General features: G+C 52.1%; 1 protein-coding gene across 5 annotated transcripts; it reads right to left on the bottom strand.

Moving 5' to 3' along the window:
- Positions 1–9,735: 9,735 nt before the first annotated feature.
- Positions 9,736–21,810, bottom strand: LDB1 (LIM domain binding 1). 5 transcript variants are annotated; one of them, XM_059054139.2, is made up of 11 exons: positions 21,669–21,810; positions 13,646–13,748; positions 13,476–13,520; positions 13,292–13,367; positions 13,094–13,196; positions 12,748–12,920; positions 12,117–12,239; positions 11,797–11,880; positions 11,581–11,704; positions 11,228–11,376; positions 9,736–10,515 (listed from the first exon to the last, which is right to left on the bottom strand). In XM_059054139.2, exons 1-11 carry the CDS (start codon positions 21,691–21,693, stop codon positions 10,285–10,287), a joined length of 1,236 nt encoding a protein of 411 aa, XP_058910122.1. In that variant the 5' UTR covers positions 21,694–21,810; the 3' UTR covers positions 9,736–10,284. The 5 variants fall into 5 exon arrangements, with proteins under 5 accessions (XP_058910122.1, XP_058910125.1, XP_066880921.1 ...); XM_059054142.2 differs by lacking the exon at positions 21,669–21,810 and adding an exon at positions 16,299–16,884; XM_067024820.1 differs by lacking the exon at positions 21,669–21,810 and adding an exon at positions 16,299–16,884 and having other exon boundaries at positions 11,234–11,376.
- Positions 21,811–23,879: the final 2,069 nt, after the last annotated feature.

The following is a 23,879-nucleotide window of genomic DNA, read 5'->3' as shown; positions in this document are numbered from 1 at the left end:
GAATGGGAGAAAACATTTGCAAACCATACATCTGATAAAAGACTTGCATCTACAATGTATAAATAACTCTTAAAACTCAATAAAAAATATGAAAAAGAAAATATATATAATTGAATCACTTTGCTGTACACTTGAAACTAACACAACATTGTACATTAACTATACCTCCAAAAATAACAAAAACAAAAAGACAATTAAAAAATGGGCAAAGGATCTTAAGAGACATTTTTCCAAAGAAGGTATACAAATGGCTAATAAAAGGTGCTCAGTGGGGACTTCCCTGGTGGCACAGTGGTTAAGAATCCACCTGCCAATGCAAGGGACATGGGTTCAAGCTCTGGTCCAGGAAGATCCCACATGCTGTGGAGCAGCTAAGTCTATGTGCCACAACTACTGAGCCTGCACTCAGCCTGCGAGCCACAACTACCTGAGCCCGTGTGCCTAGAGCCATGCTCCACAAGAGAAACCACCTGCACACCGCAACAAAGAGTAGCTCCTGATCGCCGCAACTAGAGAAAGCCCTTGCACAGCAATGAAGACCCCATGCAGCCAAAAATAAAAATTAATTAATTAATTAAAAGAAAAAAGATGCTCAATGTCATTAGTCATCAGGGAAATGTAGATCAAAACCATGATGAGATACTACTTTGCACACTCCAAGATGGCTATGATTAAAAAAAAAAGACAAATGATAACAAGTGTTGGGGAGGATATAGAGAAATTAGAACCTTCATATATTGCTCATGGGACTGTAAAGTGGTGCAGTCACTTTGGAAAACAGTCTGGCAGTTGCTCAAAAGGTAAAACAGAGTTACCATATGACCCAGCAATTCCACTTGTGAGATTTTAAATACCATAGAAGAAATCAGAAAGGAAAAGAGTGAATAATAAAAAAAGAGAAAAGATGAAGAGTGATCAATTTTACTTCATATAGACTAAATTTATAACTTTGGTATATGTGTGTGTAAATAAAAAGGTAGATCCTGACTCCCTACCCCCTACACCCACTAAAAAAAAAAGCAGGTGTGCTGGGACATACATCTGCAGCAAATATGATGAGTTACAATCTTTTTGTACAATTAAGGTATATACCCAAGAGAAATCAAAATATGTATCTAATCAAATATGTGTACTCAAATGTTCATAGCAGCATTATTCATAGCAGACAGAAAGTAGAAACAACTCAAATGTCCCTCAACTGATGAATGGATAAATAAGATGTAGTATATTCATACAATGGGAAATTATACTTAGCAATAAAAAGAAATGAAATACTGATACATGGGGTGACATGGATGAAACTTGAAAATATGCTGCTAAGTGATAGAAGCTAGGCACAAAAGACCATATATTGTATGAATCCATTTATATGACATGTCTAGAATAGGCAAATTAATAAAGATATAAAGTAGTGGTGCAGTGGTTAAAACTCCACACTCCCAAAGCAGTGAGCCGGGGTTTGATCCTGGGTCAGGGAACTAGATCCCACATGCATGCCGCAACTGAGTTTGCATGCCACAACTAAGAAGCCTGCGAGCCTCAACTAAGACCCGGCGCACCCAAATAAATAAATAAATAAACATTTTTTTAAAAAAGACATAAAGTAGATTAGTAGTTGCCTGGGGCTGGGATAGAAGGGGAAAATGCTGCATGACTTCTGTTGAGTATGGGTTTTCTTTTCGAAGTGATGAAAGTGTTTTAAAATAGGTTTTGGAGATGTTTGCACAACACTTAAGAATATACTAAAAGCCATTGAACTGTACACTTTAAATGGGTGAATTGTATGGTGTGTAAATTATATCTCAATAAAGCTGTTACATATTTTTTTAATTTAGTAAAAGAAATCTTTGTTTAATAGACAAAAAAAGCCATATTATTTTTTAATTTTTTTAAAATTTATTTTATTTTATTTTTGGCTGCATTGGGTCTTCGTTGCTGTGAGGACTTTCTCTAGTTGCGGTGAGCGGAGGCTACTCTTCGTTGTGGTGCTTGGGCTTCTCATTGCAGTGGCTTCTCTTGTTGTGGAGAACAGGCTCTAGATGCACAGGCTTCAGTAGCTGTGGTTCGTGGGTTCTAGAGCGCAGGCTTAGTAGTTGTGGCACATGGGTTTAGTTGCTCTGTGGCTTGTGGTATCTTCCAGGATCAGGGCTCAAACCCATGTCCCCTGCATTAGCAGGCGGATTCTTAACCACTGTGCCACCAGGGAACCCCAAGAGCCATATTATTTAAATATACATTCGATTACTATATTTCTGTGTGTTTTAGTCTTAGTGCTTCCTCCTCTGAAATTGTCCTTTACCCTTTTATCTAGTGAGGAGCCTCTTTATTAAACTTATTTTGCATTAATTAATTGTACAGAAAGATTGTAACTCATCATACTTGTTGCAAATATATTTCCCAGCACACCTGCTTTTTTTTTTTTTTGGCCGGTGTAAGGGGTAGAGAGTCAGGATCTACTTTTTTATTTACACACACATATATCAAAGTTATAAATTCAGTCTATATGTAGTAAAATTGATCACTCTTATCAGTTTTTTTATTATTATTCACTCTTTTCCTTTCTGATTTCTTCTATGGTATTTAAAATCTTACAAGTTTATCCTTTCCACACAAACTTCTAGAAAAAAGGTGATGAATAGTATTTCATCTTATTTTCATCTAATTTTATTTGTTTACATTTAATTCTTTAATCTTATACAATTTATTTTATGATAAGATAGGATCTTTTTGCTTTTTTTTTTTTTTTTTTTTTTTTTTGCGGTACTTGGGCCTCTCACTGTTGTGGCCTCTCCCGTTGCGGAGCACAGGCTCCAGACGCGCAGGCTCAGCGGCCATGGCTCACAGGCCCAGCCGCTCCGCGGCATGTGGGATCTTCCCGGACCAGGGCACGAACCCATGTCCCCTGCATCGGCAGGCGGACTCTCAATCACTGCGCCACCAGGGAAGCCCTGTTTTGTTTTTTTAAGTTGTTAGTAGAATGGGCTTCTCGGCCCCGTATTTGGTCCCCCTTCTCTAGTTCTATACACCACGCTAAACCAATCTTACTTTTAAAAAAATATCTAACTAGGTCACTTCTCTGTTCAAAAACAGTTGGTGGCTTCCCACTCCCTATAAAGTCTAAACTTATCAGCTTGGGAATTCCCTGGCTGTCTAGTGGTTACAACTCCAAGCTTTTACTGCAGAGGGCCCGGGTTTGATCCCTAGTCGGGGAACTAAGATCCCACAAGCTGCGCAGTGTGGCCAAAGAAAATAAAATAAACTTCTCAGCTTGTCATTCAAAACCCTCTACAATCTAGAAAGACTATGGAGGGCAGTTTTGCTGATTCCTTCTCTCCTATCCAGCAAAATATCCACCATTCCTTCCCTTGACCATCCCATTTCAGTACCTTTCCTAAAGCTATTCCTCTACTTAGAATGTCTGTCGATCCTTGACAAAATTACCTGTCACAGGTCCACCTCCATTCCACAATCACAACCAATTTCATCTTCAGCAAGAAGTGTTCCCAGATCACTTTGGTCAAAACCAATTTCTCTCCCTGTAAGTCTAAAGCACTTCACAGGCTTCTAATCCTGCTCCCTGATGTGTGCTTTTACTCAACATGTGGCTATGTCTGACTTTCCCATTTGGGGAGTTTCAGGAGGGCAGGGACCAGGTCTTAACCGTGACCACCTTAGACCCTGCAGTGACAGTCCATTACATTTGGATGAAATTCAAAATCCTTGCTATTTTTGTGATCTTAGGCAAGTTGCTTGGCCTCTCTGGCACTTAGTTTCCTCCTGTTAATGGGAGATAATAACAGTACCCACAACACAGAGCTGTGCTCAGCTTTCGATGAGATAATAATTGATATAAAGCATTTCTCACAATACTTGGTGCAGAATGAATGTTAACTGCTATTGCCATCATCGTTATTGACACCATGGCATTGTCCCATCTGGCCTCAGCCTCTCTCCTGCCACCACTTTCCCTTGCTCACCAGGCCCAGGACCCACTGGTGTTCTATTCTTCCAACCCACTAAGCACTTTCCAGCATCAGGACCCGTTTCCTCCCCATGAAATCCTCCTCCCTACGTGCCTTACCTGGTCGAGTCCTCCTAATCCTTCAAGTCTCAGCTGATACATCACTCCCTTAGAGAGGCCTTCTTTAACACACCAGTTTAAATTAGGTCTCTCTCTGGGTTCCCTGGCAGTCCAGTGGTTAAGACTCTGCGCTTCCATTGCAGGGGGCATGGGTTTGATCCCTGGTTGGGAAACCAAGATCCTCACATGCTGTGTGGCACAGCCAAAAAAAAAGGTCTCTATTATATATCTAACCTGCACTATTCAGTTATACATAAATTGTAATTGCATATATATGTAACTGTTTAATATCTATTTTCCCCACCCAACTCTATAAGTCATGTTTTCTTATCTACTGTTCCATCCCCAGTTCCTGGCATGTTGTAGATGCTCACTAAATGTAGCTTTACTGGCTGAATGAATGAATAGACAAGAGTACTTTATACAGCAGGTACTCAATAAATGTTTGGACTTTTTTTTTTTTTTTGGCTGCGTGGCTTGCGGGATCTTAGTTTCCCCAATCAGGGATAGAACCTGGACCCTTCACAGCAAAAGTGCTGAGTCCTAACCACTGGACCGCCAGGGAATTCCCAATAAATGTTTGAACTTCAATTCAAGTTAACCCTAGATCCTCTGCCATAGTAAATGCACTCAGATCTGGGCTTCAGAGGTGGGAACGTGAGTTTGCAGAGATCACACCAAAATAGAAAACTAAGAAAAACTCTGCACACATAAAATAGGAGAAAGGAATAAAAATGTTCATAGGAAGGCTCTTCATGAGAGCAGAAACCATGATAGAAACAACCCAGATGTCCAGTGACAGGAGAATGAAGAACTGTGGTATAGTCACATAGTGGAATATTACACAGCCCTCAAAATGCATGAACTGCAGCAATATGAATCTTAGTAATATCAAGTAAAAATAATAAGCAGCCGAAAACTACATACAGCAGTATTCCTCTATAATAAGGTTAAAAAAAAACTTTAAAAAAAATTGGAAATACATAAAGCTAAGATAAACTTATAAAAAGGAAAAAAGAATGGTGGATACCTCGGGAGGAGGATGCATTTCAGTTATTGCCAAGGTCCTAGCTTTCATGTGATAAGTTCTTATGACAGTACTATAATTAAATAAATGTGTCCTGTGCATAGGGCAATGAAAAGAGTGTGCCATGAGACAAGGGTATGATTAATTTAATTCTATGCACCTGATATCCGTTAAAGGCAAGGGAGAGAAATTATGCCTACTTCCTCCAGGTAGCCTTATTTGTTTGGGGAAGAGGGGGAAAAGTTTCTTCCTTCCCAACCCTCTCTGGGACTTTTCTCTAGGGACTATCTCTAGGTTCTCCTCCTGGAGAGGTGAGCTGGTGGCACAGAGGTGGGGCAGCAGGGAGAGGAGTAATCCAGGGTTTAGCTACTTCAGGAAAAGGGTCCTGGAATTGGTGGAGTAGGAGCCTGGAGATAGGTCAGCTTCCATTACCATTCAGCTCCCCCCATTCCCTAGGCTAAGAACTACAGGGTGTGTAGTCTGTCATTCATTTCCTGTTCTTCATTGAAGACCTCCAGATGGAGTGGAAAGAAGCCTAAGAGGTGGGTCCTGAGAGAACGGGACTGTGGCCACATGGTAGAGTGTTGTAAGCATTCTGGGTACTGGGGAGCTGGGTCCAGTGGAGGTTAAAACCACCATCTTCAAAATTCAGTTTGGGGACTTCCCTGGTGATGCAGTGGTTAAGAATCCACCTGCCAATGCAGGGGACACGGGTTCGAGCTCTGGTCCGGGAAGATCCCACATGCCGCAGAGCAACTAAGCCCATGCGTTACAACTACTGAGCCTGCGCTCTAGAGCCCACGAGCCACAACTGCTGAAGCAGGTGCGCCGAGAGCCCATGTTACACAACAAGAGAAGCCACCACAATGAGAAGCCCCCGCACCACACCCGAGAGTAGTCCCCGCTCGCCGCAACTAGAGAAAGCCCACGCACAGCAACGAAGACCCAACGCAGCCAAAAATAAATAAATTAATTTTAAAAATAATTGAGTTTGGAACTAGGGGGCCGCTGACTCACAACTTTTTACACATTCCCTTTCAGCCTGGCCCAGAACACGCCTGGGCCATCCTAAGCACCCACTGCCCCTCATCTCCCAGCCTTCCCTGCCCTTTCCTTCTTCATCCTAACTATAGCTCCTAATCCTGTACTCTCACCTCTACTTCTACCAATACCCAAAATGAGACCCTACTTTGTGAAAAAAGGGATTGGGGGGAAGCTCTAGGAGGGCAGCTTCAAACTTTCCACCTTAGGGGAAGGGGCTTAAGGTCAGACTGAACTGGGCTGGGCTGGCCTCTTACCTTTAGGAAAGGGGTTAGAGGTCAGGCTGGACTGGGCTACTGGTATAAAAGGGGCTGGAGATTGTGCTGGACTAGACAAGCAGTCCTAAGAAAGGGGCTGGAGACCAGGCTGGATTGGACTGGGTTAGGGACATGGGGAAGGAGCTGGGTTCAGCTGAGCTGGGGGCCTGGGAGTCAAGGCCTGGGCCTCTGCAGTGGGGGCCAGCTGGCATACACAGTTGGGCTGAAACAAGTTTTTCAGTATCATGCTGGGCCTGGGACTGGGCCCTCCCCTGCACCCGGAAACAGAGGACATGAGGGCTTTGAAGGGCTTACTTCCCCCACCCCAGCAATTCCTCCTGAACAAGGGCCTTCCCCAGAGGGGCCACTGGGGCAAACAGGGAGGAGCCAGAATTGGGGCTTCAGAGGAAGTCACTGGCCACCAGTTTTCCTGAGTTCAAAAAGTGGGTTCCCCTGTCTCTCTGGCCCATTCCTTTCCCCCAAGCAGGGCAGAGTCCAGGCCTAGCAATCTACCTCTCCCCTGGACCCCCACCTCTCCTTCAGAAACATACACACACACACAACGTGAACCTGCAAATGCTGAAACCCAGTCACATGCCCGCCCTGGCAGCCCCATAACCCAACACAATCGTACTGCCAAGCCATGCATTCAACAACACATCCTCATTTATGTACTTTTCTCTGCCTACTCACACCCAGTGGTCATGCCTCCTCTGCCTTGTTCAGCACCGCATCCTTAGCACCTGGAATTGGGGCTGGCACCTGGAGAGGGCTCAATGAACATTAGCTGAATGAATGAATCCACCACGACATACATTATAAACAAATGTATATACAAGCCCACATGCCTATTAATACATGTATATGTCCCTTACATACACATATCCAAGCCCTGAGGTCAGAAGTCACTACATACACAAGCTTACACTCAGGCAAAAAGGTCAGATGTACACCTAGTGCCAGACACAAATATACTGCAGATAGGTGTTACCTAGGACTTCCAGGGCGAATTAGTGGTCACAGCTGGCTGGTAAATGTCCTTCAGTCAGATCAGGCCTGCAGAGGGGTGGGATATGTGTGTACAAACGCAAGCCTTGGAGTTCTGAGGTCCTGGAGCAACGAGGAGCTGGGCTGGTAGCAGGGCAGGGCTGAGGTAACTGCATGGACTGAAAAGGGGGTGGGGTGGGCCATGCAGTCCTTTCCTTTGGTTTCTTCCTGCCAGCTTGGGAGGTGGGGGCAGAGGTGCAGGTCTATGAGGCCTTACTTGAGATCCAGAGACCTTAGTGAGGGAACAGTCTGAGACCTCAGATTCCCCTGTCTGGGATGAAAATGAGGGAGATTTGGAACTCCCTGACACTTTTACTGCCGTGGCCCCGGGTTCAACCCCTGGTCAGGGAACTAAGATAATGAAAGATGCGCAGCACAACCAAAAAAAAAGAAAAAGAAAAGAAAATGAAGGAGACTGGGGAGGAGTTTTTGCAGGTGCTAATATCCCTCCCCAACCCACTGCAGTATCTCCCTATCTTGCCAATCTTCTATAATAGTGGGGAAGGAGTGGAATCAGGGAGAATAACTACCTGGAAAGGCGTCTGAAAAGTGCCCTATTCCTCATACCATCTCTCTGTGGAGCTTCAGGCTGTCCCCTAGCGATAGTGCTTAAGCATCCTCCTCTCTCTGTGCCTCAGCCCAAAGTCAGCAAGGAGACAACCCCACTACTCTCCTGCTTCCCCACCCAGGGACCTAACACCAGAGGAGACTAGTTCAGATCTCAGCTGGGCTGGTAAGCTAGAGGCCAGGTAGGAGTAGGAGTTTGACAAAAACAGGACTGAGTCTCCCAAGCATTCTAACCACCCAAAGCTCCTCCAATCCAAGCCCCCTCCTAGGCAAGGACCCCTTCCTCCACCACTCCCCCAACAGCCTAATCCAGGGCTATCTATCCCAGGAAGCCAGCCTGCAGAGGACCACCACCTGTCTGGCAGCCCGCCCCATGACAGTTAGGGGTGAGGAACAATAGTCCTGGGAGGGGCTGGGAAGTCAACTTTTGAGGAATACAGCGCAGCCTGGGACACATCAAGAACACCACAAGAAGACTGAGGAGAAATGTGAGATGGGAGTGAGGGGGAATTCACAAGCCCAATTCATGCCTCTTCCCCAATGACTGGTGTTAGGGCCTGCAGGAAGGAGGGGAAAAAGACTGCCTTGGACTGAGTCATTATAGGCATCAATGACTAACCAAGACACTCTCAAACCAAAAAGTCTCTTTATTGATCTGTACCATACATGACTCAAATGGCCCAAAAAAAAAAAAAAAAAAAAAAAAAAAAAAGGCATTACAGCGGGCGGGGTGGGACATCCACCTTCCCTACCCCTTCCCTCAGCTCCTGACACAATATCCTTCCAAAAGTGGCAGCTGGAGTAGAGGAAACAGGGTGTGGGGGACCCCAGAATCCAGAAGGAAGAGTGGGGAGAGAGGTGGTGCTAACACTTCTGGAACTGGCCACAGGAGAAGGCAGCGAAGCCACAGAGCTGGGTCCAGACTCATGGGACCCTGCTCTCGGCCTCACCCTGGGCCTGGAGCCTCCACATGTCCAATTGTGAAACAGAGCTGAGGATCCTGGCTGCCTCCCCTGTCCTTCTATGAAGAAGGGGAGAGAGGAGATATTGGGAGATGAAGAGCCTTTACTTCAGCTGGATGACAAAAGCCTATTGCTCCCTGGTGGACTCAGAGCTGGGACACCCTCAGCGGCTTCTACCCCTCCTTGAAGGGCAGGGGAGGACTAGATATGCAGTCTGAGGGGTTGGGGAAAGAGAGTACTGGAGAGTGGATGAACCCCTCCTCCACCCATGCCTGCCCAACTGAGACAAAACAAAAAACACAGTGACAAACAAGGCTGCTCCCTTCCCTCCACACTCCCTAAGGGAGGGAGCCTCCCCCTCCCCCCATCCAAGACAGCTGCTCTAGTGGAGGACTTGTAAAGAATATACACACCGTGGAGGGAGGGGGTTGGGGGCTGGGATAGAAGGAGTCACAAGCATTAGGAGGGCAGGCCAGAGTCCTAGAGGATGGGGAGACAGAGACAACGGCAGGGGGCTGTCACAAAAGTGAGGCCCATCAATGGCGCCCTACCCTCATGGCATGCCTTCCCCAACTCCAGTCACCCCAGAGGAAAAGGGAAGAGAGATGGCAAAGTGTCTCCTTGGTCTGAAGCTCTCAAACTGTGTAAAATGGTAATGCATACCCCCCTACCTCCATATGGGCCCTAAGCTCCCCATCTGCTAGGCATAGGGAGGTAGCTGGACCTTTAATAAGGGGAAATAGGGGACATGAGTGATTTTTTTTAAACTTACATTTTTAATAATATTATTTTTTAAAAAACTTGGAGCTGGGATAGGTGGCAGAAGGGAGGAGCCCAGAGCTTTACCCCTCTACTACCAGCCACCTAAGGGGAAGGTTTGGAGGAGGGGCATTCAACCAAGCCCCACAACTTTTAAGTCCCTAAGGGCTGTGGGCATAGACAACCCCAGGCTTGAAGAGGGTGGAGTCAGGAGGATGGGGGAACCCAGAACCTGGGGTGAGGATGGAGGCAAATGCCCTGGGAGGTGGTCAGGGCATTTCTCAGAGGCCCAGGGTCCACATAGGCATCCACATGAGTACCCGCTTCCCCCAAAAGGCTCTGCAGAGGCCAGCCCCAGCCCAGGGCCACTGGGGGGCAAATCTTGGCACCTGCCCCCAGTGAGTCCAGTTCCTCCCTGAAGCGGGTGGATGAGGCTGCCCACTTTAGATGCTCAGTCTCTTCATTCTGTCTTCTGCTCCCTGGGGCTTCGAGGGGTGGGGCAGACAGGCAGAGTGCTGGGTGGCGGTGGCCATGGCAAGGCCTTTACTGGGAGGCCTGTGACGTGGGGTTCTCCGATTTGCTCTCTTGGCTGGACGGAGGCTTGCTGTTCCAGGGGCTGTTGGCGCCCAGGGCAGGGGAGTTGTTAAAGCTGTCCTCGTCGTCAATGCCGTTGGCCGCGTCAAACTGGGTGTTCTCCAGCCGGGTGATGAGCCTCTCGTCCTCGTCCCCGAACTCCCCGCCCATCAGGGTGGGCTCCCCCACCACCATCACATCCTGAGAGTGGCGGAGGTCCCCAAACATAATCGGGGCAGGGGCTCGCCCGGCCCAGGGCAGCAGATACCCCTAGAGCCCCAACACCCACCCAGGAAACTCAACCCCACACACCCCCACTCATACCCCAATTTAAAACCCCAACTCCTCTGATACCCTCCGCCCCTGGAATACTTCCCACTGAAGGACTGCAAAGCATCACAGCCTTTAACCTATATCCACTGGATTCTGGGAGAAGTCAGTCTACTCCTCTAGCTCCCTAGTCCATCTCTCCAAAATTTTAGGGGGCTCCTGAACTTCTGTCCAATGTAAGAGAGAGGGAGCAGATCAAAAACACCGGTGGGGAAATGTATGTTTGTGTATGTATTCTAGATTTGCACACATTCAAGTCTGTGTGTCCCTCTGTCAGTGTGTGTCTCTCTGGTGGTCTGTGTACCCCTAAGCTGTCTGTTCTTTATGTCCATACATTCCCATGGCTGTCTCTGTCCCTTAATGTCGTACATTGCTACGTCTCAGTCTGTGTGATCACAATCATGCATGTGACAAGGACTGTCATCAGGGACAAGAGTCAGCCCAAGACGGCAAAGTACACTAGGAAAAACTGTCTTTGTTTCTATGTCTGCTAGTGAGCTCAGGATGGGACAGGGTCAAGGGTCAAGGGTCAGGGGCCAGCAGTGGGGCAGCCCAGAAGAGAGAAGAAAGCCGAGATGCTTACAGGTACCTGGCTGGAGAGGGCGAAGGTGCTGGCTGGGCTTTTCTTCTTGCTGTTGCTGTTGTTGGTGTTGCCGCCCCCCGAGCTCATGGTGCTGCCCCCTGACATCTTCCTTTTCCGCCGTTTGCTGGGCTGCTGCCGTGCAGGCTCCGCTGTGCCAGGGAAAGGAGGCTCAGGTGGGGTAGGGCCCTGGGACCCTTATTCCCCATTCTGGCTCCTAAGGAGCCTGAGCCTACCCTGATCCCAATCTTGCAGACCCAGGAAAGAGGAAAGGGCTTTGTGAGGAGACAGCGATACAGCCTTGGGGAAGCAGCATCAGATACTGCTAAGAGCAGGTGCAGGTGCAAGGCACTCACCAGGGGGTGCTACCATGCGCTGCCACTTCTGGAAGAGGCAGGTCTTGAGACAGTCACGGGGGCTGAGGCTGTAGGTCTTGTGGCGGGACATGAGCTCCTGCATGGGCTCGAGTATCACACAGAGCTGGGGGGAGACCAGTTAGTGGCTTGTCAGGGGACAGACATGGAGTGGACACCAAATGGGATGGGGCAGAAATTGGACGACCAGAGACTCACTCGGAGGTAGTTGAGAGTGGAATTGGACAGCCCACACCGGGTGATGTTTTTGGAGAGCTGATCCAACATCTGGGGGTCCTGGGCCTAGAGAAGGAGAAAGGTAAGAATACTAGCACCTGGGTTGCCTCTGCTCACCTGCCCTATCATCTTAGCCTCGTGACACCCCTGAAAGAGAAGAGGGGCTACTATATGCAACCCCATTTTTCAGATGGATAAACTTCAACCCTGTCTAGGGCCACTGGCGGGTAATGGCGGACCTCGTGCCACCCTTCCCGCTGCCTGCCCTCAGCCTTGTGGCTTAGGTCCTGTGCACAACTCACATGCATGGCAAGGATGCTGCGGGGGATGAGCTCTCGGTGCTGCCGGATGCTGAAGTGCCACGTCTTTATCCGCATCATGTCATCAAACATGAACTCCAGGTACAACCGGCCCTCCACACAAACCTGGAAACAAGCTTGTCACAAGTCTGCCCACCTCCCCACATACCCCAAAGTATACTGGTTCCTGTTTCCTCATGATTCTCCCACTGCACACACTCCTGCCACCTGAACAGAAATCTGGGTGCATAACTGACACGGACCATCTCCTCATATACCCGCCACACTGGCACGCACATGCATGCACACACACACACACACACACACACACACACACACACAGTAGAAACGCTTAATGAATTCCTGTCCTCTCCTCTTGTAGCTAGTGATACACTCGTCGGCCATAAGCTCCATGAGGACAGGCTCTTGTTCACTGGTGTCTCCCTGCAGCCCACAAAACTGGCATGTACAAACTCAATACATGTCTGCTGAATACTGCAGCATGCCTGCCCTCCCTGTGTATCTTGCCACTTCTCATTATGCCTCCCTGGGGAAAAGCCAAGTACATTTTTGGGAGCCAGAAGGGGAATCAAACCCAGGTACTTCAGTGGTCCACATCCAGCTGGGTGCTGACCTGGGTGAACATAGGTTTGCCATGCTGGGTCACCATGCTGCCCTGGTCACAGTCGAGGGAAACAAAGTTGCTGTGGAATGCCTCCTTGGGGTGCTTAAGTACATAGTAGAGCTCCGTAGCACCCCCCTCAAAGATGCTGCGGAAGTAGCGTGGGATCAGGGTCCGGCCAATGGCTGCAGAGATGGGACAAACTCTTCAGAACAGAAGGATCTCAGAAGTGGTCAGGCAGATACCACCCCTGCCAAGACAGATCCCCTGGGACAAATACCCACGCCCAGATCTTAGAAGGACACAGGAGATGTACGCTCTTACAGCAGCACTGGCAGGACCCACAGAGGTCACTCACTATATCTCTTTGGTCCATCCTCCAGGCAGAAAGTGATGGTTAACATGGCATCATCCTCAAAGAACTCAGTTGTGAAAGCATCCCACCAGAGATTGTCACACTCCTAAGAAGCGCAGGGAGGGGTGTGTGTGTCAGGAGACATGCCACAGGGGTACCCAGATGGCCCTCTCCCTCCAAGCTCCTTTCCCCTGGCTATACCTCTGTCCAGTTTTGAAGCCGTTTGTTAAGCTCGAATATCCTGTAGTCAGTTTGGTTGCCATATGGTGTGTGCCTCCTGGGGGAAGTGAAGAAGGGAGATCAGTAGGAGCAGAGCCTCCCCCCACCACCTCCGCCTTCACCCCTGTAATGGAAAGCACCAACCTCCCCACTGGGCTTCACTTACCCAATCCCAGGCTCCAGGTAGGTAGGCGGGTACATGGGAGTTGGGCTGTGTAAGGGAAGAGGCTATGAGAATGGGGGTGGAAGACAGGAATTATTGAGGGGTGTCACTCCCTCCCCTTTTCAGGCAGGATGCCATCTGGGGAAGGAACAGGAAGTGGACAAGAAACTCACCCCACATCCCGATCTAGCATGGTGCCGGGATGGAAGGGGGGGAAGGCGTTGCCGTTCGGGGGCTCCTTGGGCGAGTACAGCTTGAATGACTTTGAGGAACAACCTAGAAGGGAAAGAAAGAAGGGGTCTCCTGAGTCCCTCTTGGCAGTGCTCCTGGAAGTCTGCTAGACTGTATGCACAGGGACTGGTCTTCTGGAGCCCCTGAGGGCACTAGGGGAGGGAGACTACTACCCCAGGGAGCACCTATCCCAGCTTCTAAATCTGGCTCCAATCTTGTTTTATTAAGAAACTAGTTCTCAGCCCTAATACCCAAGACCCCATTTCTTCATGTGGCTGAGCCCTGGATGACAGAATTGAACCTGGGAAGAAATGTCAATACCATAGGATAAATAAATATCTAAACATTAGAATCTAAAATTTTGATAAACTCCCTTTTCATCTATATTATTTTGTTTTATCATTATCACAACCTTGTGAGGTAGCAGTGTCGAGTGTGACATTCCTATTTTATAAATGAAGCAACTAAAAGGTCAAAGGGACTCACCAAGATTTTAGGACTTAAGCCTAGTCTTCTGATTCCCATATCCTATAGTATTTCCACCCCTCTATTGCCCTCTGGAGACCAGGTTGGGGGAGGGTAAAGGGGGATTTTGCCAACTCCCTGCTCCTTCTCCACCCCCAGGGTCTCAGGAGGGCAGGGGAGAGAAAGATAAAGGTGGTGGGGGGAGTGCCTGCTGGCTGCCGCCCACCAGATAACCAGTTGGGCCTTCTGCCTCTCCCACCAACGGCCACTACCTTATCAGCCCAGCCCCCCCCCCACACACCCACCATGGGTCTAGTATTGTCTCCAAACCAGAAACCCAAAGCCTCAACCCCTTTTCTCTCCTTAGACTTGCAGTGGGGGAGGGAGGTAAACGGGCCTCCAATGGATCCCACTCTAGTTACAAACAGAAAATAAGAAGCCCCAGGGAAGGAGCCTAGGTTTCAGGGGCTCAGTCTAGGAGGCAAGTGGTTAACTAGACAGGGTCTCTGCTTGTGTGTATCTGTGCATGTGCTCATGTGTCCCCTCTCCACCTCACTCAGAAGCACCACACAGTTCTACTCCTGCTCTACTATTACCTGACTGGAAGAAGTGTTACATTCATATAGCTAGGTGAGAGCCAGGTAGCCCCGCAATGCCACTTTTCCCCTCCCCACCAGACAGGAGGAGAACGTGAAGCAGAGTCCTAGTCACAGCTGCTTCCTCATGTCCCCCAAACTTGATTTCATTTGTAAGGGTAGCTGTATTGGCTGTATCTGAGCCCCATCTCCAATTTAGATACAAAATCGATTTTGTTCCTTGGGAGGAAGATACAAAGGAAGACGCTGTGCCAACATGTACCATTTAATTCTCTCCCCTTGGTCCCCTCCTCACAATATGGGCCAAAGGAGGGTCCCAGAGAGGCCTACCCTCCACCGTCCCCGAAGGTGCCAAGACTCAGAGCCTGTGTGTACCTGCACACGCGTGTGCCTCATCCTGCCTAGCAGGCTTGCACCCTCAGCTCGCCCCAACATGCCTACCAAGGGCTGGGACCCATCGGCCCCAGGCAGGATCAGGATGCCTGCAACAGGCCCTTGCCCCATGCCATGAGCTCTCACAGGCCACATCCACATGCTCCCAGCATGACATACACAGCTTTCACATGCCAGTCAGGACTGAATGAGGAGCATGTGTCCTCAGGAAAGAAACAGTCCCACCCAACCCCAAGTCCCCCCACTCCACAGACAGGTGGACAAGGCCATATAGGAAGTCAAAGCTCACACTAGCAACCAGAAGCCAGGTCTGGGCAATGCACCCAGTGGTCTAGATTATTAGACCTGGCCCTCATCTCCTACCTAGGCCCTCCTTTCCCCAAAAGCATTACTGCCCCTGACCCTCAGTTTCAGGGCCACTTGAAATGTATCAGCTCAAGACCCTAAAGAGAAGGGAGGCAAGACACCAGGGTTCCTCTCTAACTCTGAAAAAAGTTTCAGAGCTTCAATTTCTCACTCGAGAAATGACAGGCATTGCCTGGGGCTAGGTAACAGTACTGAGGAGCTGAAGCCCAAAGCTTTGGGGCCTCTATTTACACGACCAGTGAATGGACACAAATAAACTCAGCATCTCTCCAGAGCCATAGCAACTCCCAGTAGTCCCAGCACAAGGGCTGGGGAGTGAGAAGAGAAGGGGAGGGGACATCACCCAGACCATCTGTCCCTGCTGCTGCCTGTCCCCAGCAGCAGGGGTAGAGGGAGCAACGTGGGGGTGGGGGTGAGGGGGTGGATGTGTCATCCAGTCTTGGAGTCAGGCAGAGTCCTGTCTCCCACCTCTAGCAACCTGGGAGCCCTTAGGAAGGGGGAGGAGAGAGGAAGAGCCCAGAACTAGTAAAGTTTTCTCAGAATGGAAGATGCATCCTGTGGCCTAGGGGGGCACCTCCAGCTGGGTATTTCCATGGTAACCAACCTGACCCGAGGGCAGGCCCCCTCCCTTTGGGGGCTGACCAGAGGTCAGCAGGCCCGAGAGTCCTCTCCTCTATGAGCTGGGTCACCTCTCTCACAGCCAGCATACCAGGCCCGGGCCAGATGGAGGACCTTTCACCCACCCCCAACAGGCTTGCAGGGTGCCCAGACTTACCTGGGAGAACTGAGGGGGCCAGGAGAGGTGCGGGGAGCGGCTGGGAGCCCAGAGGGGCCCTGGCAGGGGTGAGGCCTGAGGGGGGGCCAACTTCAGCCGCTCATGTCCCGAGTGGGACAGGCAGGCCTGGCTGGGAGTTCCACTCCGCGGGCTGCACAAAGACTCGCACGCACGGCCTCGGCCCGCCCCACGGCGGCCACAGCCCCGGGGGAAAGTTACAATGGCCACTGGGCTGGGGACCCGGGGCCAGGGGGCCGGCCTGGGGGGCGGGGGGCCGCGGGGAGTCCGGAGCCTTCTTTGTTTGCAAGGTTTCCCTCAACAATGGCTGCTCCGCTTTCCTCTCCTCCTCCTCCTCCTCCTCCTCTGCTCTCCCCGCCGCCGCCTCTGCCTCTGCCTCCAAGCAGCCCGCCCGCCCTCCCCAGGCCAGCAGGCCCCTCCGCCGGGGCACCAGCAGAGGCAGGGCCCGGCACTCACACTCACTCACACTCGCACACGCACAGACACACGCAGCGCCCGCCGGCTCCCTTCCTTTTCTCCCTTTCTCTCCCTCCCTCCCCGCTGGCTCTCTCCGAGCCTCCCTCAGAATGAGGCCCCAGGGCGGGCGGAGGGTGGAGCTGCCCCCACCGGCCCCGCCCCCTCCCTGCGAGGAAAGAGGAAGAGGGAGAGAGGGGAGGGAGGGAGCTTGAGAGAGGGAGGCAGGCAGGGAGGACTGCTGAGAAAAACAAAAGAGAGACAGAGACTGGGAGAGACAGGGGACAGGCCGGAGAGAGGGAGACAGAAGAGACTGGGTCTGGAGAGACCGGGATGGAAGGGAGGGCTGTGGGAGCCAGGAACTGGAATGCCGCTCCCAAGCCCCAAGCGGGGTGCTCAGGGGTGAGCTGGGGAGCCCAAGCCACAGGCAGGGATGGAGGAGGGCACTCTTCCTCTCTGGAGACTCCTAGTATCTTCTAACGGCCTCCCAAACATCCCCCAAATCTCTCTTCCTCTCCCTAGTGATCTCTCGGGTCGAAGGCTGGCCTGGGCAGCCACCCTTGGCTGGTGAAATCCCAGAGCAGCTGGGGGGAGGCTCCAGGGGGTTATTTTTGACAGAGACACACTCAGACTTTAGCCTGTAAACACTGATTGGAAGGAGGGGGACACTCCAGGTTCCCTGCCCCCAACCCAGCTTAGTTCCAAATGCTGACTGCCTTTGCAGGAAGCCTCCTTCCCCCCACCCACCCATTATCACCACCACCACCACCACCACCACCACCTGAGGCACGTGGGTGCAAGGGAAAGGGGCTCTGTTAGAGCTCAGGAAGGCAAACTTGCCCATCTGAGGGTCCCCAGAAGGGGTCTAGTCTGCTGCTGAATCCTCCCCCAAACCCTAGGAAAAAACGGTATATGGTTACCAGGGTGTTCTCCAATGCAAGGGGGGAAGCCCAAGAGAGGGGGTTTTTCTAAAACTTGGATAGTGGTCCACGCCCTACTACCTGGACAGAAACACACACACACATACACACACACACACACACTCACATGGGAAGTGGGGGGCAGTAAGGACTTCCTCCTTCTTTGCAATTTGAGTCTCAGCTTTCTATTCCCACCCCCCCCAACCAGACTCTCACACAGCCCCACAACAGGATGGCATACACACCAGCTGACTGTGCAATAATAATACTATTGCACCTGGCTCTGTGAACATCCTCCACACACAATTAACACAGCTCACTGTCACACAAATCCATACCTGATACACACTTCAACCTGTGATATACCTCAAACCCCAAATAAACCCAAACCCAGGACACACACACATACATAGTGGGACCTGTGACGCACATGTCCCAAGTCCCAAGACACACCTCAAAACTGCATTATACCTCCTGAACCTTTGACAGACTGCTACACACATACCCTGACCATTTGTTACCCAGGGACTAATCCCACCCCCTCTGAAATCTGCACACCATTCTCCATCATGGCCTGGCCATATGATACACCCTGGCTTTCATAAACCTATCGAAATCTATACTATTCAGCCAGAATGCCTATCATCATACTGCCTACCACCAGGACTTGAGATACTTGTCCTGACTCCCAAATTTACAGCCCAACTCTGGGATAACTACATTCTTCCCCCACTGACAGGACAATTACTGTCATTTGTTTTGTGCCTCTAAACTTTCCAAAGCACATGCACAGGCAGTACCTCAAGAGATCCTAATAGCATCCAGGGCCTATTATCCTAACTTACACAGATTACAGTGAGTCAGGAGGGCCTGAGGCTGGAACCCTGGTTCTAACCCCACTCACACAAGCCCAGCCCTGGGGCACTGCAGCCATTCCTACTGTCTGCCCCCTCCAAGGAATGGTCACTCCAGGCCCCAAATGACTATCTACTTGGGGAGGGGAGACAGTCTTGTGCTCCGGCTTCAGTGTCCAGTTCAGAACTCAGAACCCCCACCCAGTCTGTCTCCTCAAATTTCAGGGAGAAGGGCCCCTAAATACCAAGATGTATCCAGACCCTGGCATATCATTCAAAATGGGCCCTCTCCTAGTTCCCCTTCTCCAGCAAGTTCTGCTCCTCTCTCAGTTCGGACTTAATTCTCCCACTTGCACAGGGGCAGATGAGGTCCAACTAAAGAGAGCAACTCAGAGTTAGAAGGCTCTAAAATTGGTGGGAGGTGGGGTGGGGAGAAAGCAGGGAGCAGCAAAGACTGACAAAGGTGATGAGGGAGGGAAGAGCAAGAGCACCCCTCCTGGAGGTGGGAATTCTGAAGGGGAGCAGCCCGCCCCAGCCCACAGGATAAGGTACCAGCACTGCCCCCTGCCTGGGCCCCTGGGGCTCCCTGACCCAGGCCTCCAGTGTGCCTGCCCCCCTTCCTTTGTCTGTGCCCGGCCTCCCGTTGGCCTGGCACTCTGCCATCCTCCTCTCCTGGCTCCCAGCCGCCACCACTGCTGCCTCCTCCCCTCCCCCTACTCCTCCCTACCTTAACCCTTCTGAGCCACATGCTGCCCCAGACAGTCCCTGGCCCCCTCAGCAACCTGCCCTGCCCAGGATGATGTCCCTTAGCAGAGGTTCTCCCTGCTCGTGACCAAAGCCCCAGAAGCTACTACGCACCCCAGGAGCACTATGGGAGCTAGATGTGTGTATGTGTGTGTATCTTGTAGTGTTTCCTTCTGCATGTGCATGTGTGTGGGTCTGCGTGCTCTGGCTTCCCTCAGTCACATGTGTGAGGCATGTGCTGTCTCTGCCGGGCTGGGGGAGGAGGAGCCGGGAGACAGCAGAGCACAAAGGAGAGACTCAGGCAGGCAGGCAGGCAGGCAGGCAGCAGGCAGGCAGCCTGCCAGGGCGCCTGGGCCCCCACCCCAGGGCTGCTCAGGTTGCGGGGGGGTGGTCTTTAGGCCTGGACTGGACATGCTGCCACGGGGTCCCTGTGTTCAGCCATGTGCTCACACACACCCATGCAAGCTGGTGCCCTCCCTTACCCCAAATCCTACCATTTCTCACCCCCAGGCCACTTTCATGCCCCTCCCCAAGTGGTTCTCCTTGAAGACTAACCTCCATCCATCCTCTGGGGCATCAATCTGTAAGACTTCCTCACATTCAGGAAAAAGATTCCCCACTCTCGGCCATCTTAGGCCCCCTCTCCCCCAACCAGATCACCAGACACACAAAAGGAACATACCTTTCAGGGCACTGCCTTAAGTTGTCCCCCCTCACACATACAGGTCCTCTTCTGTACCCATGCTGTTCCCAGAGAGACTGAGAGGGAAACTTTCTCCCTTCTACAGGACCAGGCACCCTACCTCAACTTTAAGATCAACCTCCCATCTACCTCCAGCCTGACAACCCTTCCATACTCACCTCCTGCTCACTATTTGTAGGCACTAATAATCATATTTAAGACTCAGCCCTTTAGCTATGCTTATGTATGGTGATGGAGGATCAAGGCCATGGGATGGACTCAGAGAATGGATGGATCTGAACAGGGTACTCAGCATGGGGCAATTGTAAAGGAAATACACAAACACACACACCAAGCTGGTAGGAGGACGAATGATGGGGCCAGGCAGGATTCCAGCTTGGCAGGCTCTTCCCTCTCCTCCTCTCCCCGACCCTCTGCAGCAGGAGCCAGGGGTTCCCACACCTGGATATTCCAGGATTCTTAGGCTCTACTAGCCCTCTCTCTGGGCCCCATGCCCCTTAAACGTCAGCCTCAGCAGGCACTTTAAGTGTGTGCCCAGCCCAGCGAAGCTTTGGCCTGGGTCACATGATTTTCAAGGAAGCTTCCGCACTGGCAGCTTCCCTTGGGGATGTATGCTGGGGGGAGGGGGGTTACCAGTTGTGGGGTATGGGCCTCCCAGAGAACAGGGCATTTGGAGGGGCAAAGGATCCAAACCAGGCTAGATTCAGGAATACCTGACTTTCCAAAGATAGCTAACTCCTGCCTGGGACAGGACGGGGTCCTGCAGATAATTCAAGAACCCAGAGTCCTGGGGATGGATATAAACCGTGTTCTGAGGCCCTCTGAAGACCACCTCTCCAGTCACAAGGCCCCTCTCCTTCTTCCTGGCAGCAGAAAAGAACTCAGACCTAGGCCTTCCTCCTCCCTAGGAAAGAACTCAGACCCAGGCTGTCACTGGCAAGAGCTGATGTGTTTTGGAGGAGGCAGGGATCTGAACCTAAATCCTCTCATTGGGGTCAAGCATCGCTCCCCTCAATTCAACTCTCACAAGTCACTCTTATTTCCTAGCTTGCCTGGGGCTGCCACATTCCCCCTCCCACTAGGGCGAAGATGCCAGACCCAAGGGCCCAATTATCTGCCCCCCACACCCCAGGAGGACCTCGTGTCCCTCAGGAGGGCCAACCTTCTCTGGCAACGAACAGGATAATTTGGAGGGGGGCAAGATGGCCCCCAATCAATCCCTCCCCCCATACAGGGTCCTCAGAAACAGGCTGGAGGGAGGTGTCACAGAATAGGTAAGAGGGAATAAGCAGCAAGGAAGGGGGGGGGCAACCCAAACCAGCCAATCACAACTGTATGATGACCTGAGGGGGGGGGGTCAAAAGTCCAGACTCACTTCTGATTGGCTAACACCCTGGAATTCTGGGAATTTCAGCCCCCCCAAAACCCCTCCCTAAGTAACCTCCCCCACCAAAAAACACACACAAGCTAACCCTAGCGCCCCTTACCCGTGCCTCTGGGCTGCTGCGCATTTACACAGTTGGGGAAAACCTTCCCCCGACTGAGGCCCCACACACCCTCAAGCCTCCGACCACAGCCATGCCATCGACGCCCCCAACACAAGTTCTCACCAAACAAGGGGTGAAGGATCGGCAGGGAGGGTTCGGGGAGGGGCCGGACGGCCGCGCGCCCCACTCACCAGGACAGGCACAGCCCACTGACATCTTCACATCGCCCGCCGCTGGGGGCCCAGCCAAGTCACGGTGCCCGCCCCGCGCGGGGACAGGCCGGGCATGAGCCGCCGCCGCCGCCTGCGGCCCCCGCTGTCCTCGCCGCTGGCCCGGCCCGGCCTCGGCCCGGTGCGGGCGGCCCCTGGCTGCAGTGAGGGGCCTGTCAGGCGTGGAACAGACAGGAAGGAAGCCAGGCAGGAAGGCGAGCTGTCTCTGCGTGTGTGCGCGCGGGTGTACGTCCCCGGAGTGTGTGTCTGTGTGTGCGCGTGTGCGTGTGCGTGTCTGTGCGCTCCCGCCGCCCTTCCCGCCGCCCTTCCCGCCGCCAACGCCGCCGCCGCTGCCGCTCGCTCCCTCTCGCTCTCCCTCTCGTAGGCGCCCGCTTACCAGCCCTAGTCGGGCTGGGCCGGGCTTTATTAATATGCTAATTGCCTGCTAGTGGGCGGGGAGAGCAGTGTCAAAGTGACCCGGGCGAGGGCGCAGCGGGCGGCGACTTGCGTGCGCCGCGCGGCGGCGGGCGGCAAGGGGCCGGCAGCGCTCCGGGTTCGGCGTGCTTGTGACGCAGCTTTTAAAAAAGGAGACCGAGGCAGAGACCCAGGAGAGGGCGGGCGAGGGGAAGGGAGAGGAAGCGAAGCCTCACGCTGGGTGTCCGTCCTCCGGGCGCCGCTGGGTTGGGAGCTTAGAGGAGCCGAAGCGGGAGCCGGGACTGGGGGAGGCGGGGCCAGGGTGGGCTTTGAGATGTAGCTCTCTCTCCACCCTCGGCCGCGCTCTGGGAAGGGAAGCGACTGCCGACCCTCCGCCCATGCTCTCTGCTGAGACCCCAATCTTAATCTGGAGGCCCCTGGTTATGCGCTCCCACCCCAGCGTGGGTGAGGAAAGCAGCACTATCTTAATTCTAGTAGCAACCCCTGAATTCACCTCCCCCTTAAATTAATTACCCCTCCCTTGCCTGCTAAACCAGTTGGGACTGGACCTAAAAGGGTTAATTAGGTGAGGCCCCGGCCCTCCCTCGCCTAATTGCCTGGGATCTGTGTTTTGCTGGGAGAAGGGCGGGCGGCGAAATGACCGCCAGGTTGGTCTGGGGAGGAGGAATCCGTAGGCTGTCTTTTACCCTTGCAGACTCTGACTCATCAGTCAAGATGCTCTCCTCCCTTCCCCCTTTCTCCATCCAGTTTCAGCCTCCCTCCCCCCCCCCCCAATCGCCTGGAAGCTGCTTTCCTTTGAGGGCCTCCGAGACTGGGAAGAACAGGAAGCAAACCCTTCCATTGCCCCCTACCCGCAGGGGCTGGGGCCTCAGTTGGAGGGGGTGGGGTGGAAGGGAGGATGAAGTGGATGGTCAAAGTAAGGAACACTCCTTCCCCAGGGAGGAGCTTCCCAACCTCCAGGCGCTCCTCAAGGATTCCCTAACCCAGCCGGGGTGGGGGGCAACATCTCCATCTCCATCCCTTCCCAAAAGCCCAGCCTTAGCTGCCTCATAAACAGGAAATACCTATTAGCTGGGAGGAGGGAGGGGAGGGGAGTGGTCTGGAAGAGAGAGTTGGCCCCCTCCCTTCTGGGGGGTCCCCAGCTGCTAGCTTCTCTTCTTTAAGCTTCAGGGTGGGCTCCAGGAGTAGGTGCTGGGGACCAGGCCTGGTGTCCCCTTTCTAGGGCGTCTGGCCCAGACTAGGTGGAGGGTCCTCCTTTCCTTTGTTACTTAGGTGAGATTGTGAAGGTTCCCTCACCCCTGCTCAGAGTCTGCACAGCTGGCTTGACTGGATGGGGGAGGGTTACAGATGTGGAAGCTTAAGTGTTTATGAGACCCCTTAGCTTTTGCTGAGGGAGCAAGAAACGAAGGGCAGATGTAGAGTCTGAGAGTTGAAAAGAGGGCCTGCCCAGGGATGGGCATCCCCTCCCTTGTGCTCAGGAAAGGGTGGGGGAAGGGAACTGTAAGCACAGCCTCTCACTAACTCCAGCATTCCATCCACATTGTGGATTCCCCGACCCCTAGCTTTCCCTATCTCAACCCTCTGGGGGGGCAAGCGGGGGGCGAGATAGAAGCCTGCAGAGGGATGTGACTGAAGCCATCCACACTTAACACAGTTATTTCTTTGGCAGCATCCCCTGCCCGTGTCCACCTCCTCCCCACATTCCCCAGGGCAGAGGTCAGCACTACAGGGAGTAAAGGGAACCTGAAGCAACGGAAA

This window comes from Kogia breviceps, chromosome 2 (assembly GCF_026419965.1).
Source record: "Kogia breviceps isolate mKogBre1 chromosome 2, mKogBre1 haplotype 1, whole genome shotgun sequence".
Lineage (NCBI taxonomy): Eukaryota > Metazoa > Chordata > Mammalia > Artiodactyla > Physeteridae > Kogia > Kogia breviceps.
The sequence above is the reverse complement of the archived record's forward strand: the minus strand, read 5'-3'. Positions and strand labels throughout refer to the sequence as shown.

Coding starts and splice junctions, on each gene's coding strand:
- LDB1 (XM_059054139.2), bottom strand. CDS start 21,693: ATGTCAGTGGGCTGTGCCTGTCCTG. Junction 12,921..13,093: donor GGATGGACCAAAGAGATATA/GTGAGTGACCTC, acceptor CCATCTCTGCAG/CCATTGGCCGGACCCTGATC. Junction 11,377..11,580: donor GCGCATGGTAGCACCCCCTG/GTGAGTGCCTTG, acceptor TCCCTGGCACAG/CGGAGCCTGCACGGCAGCAG.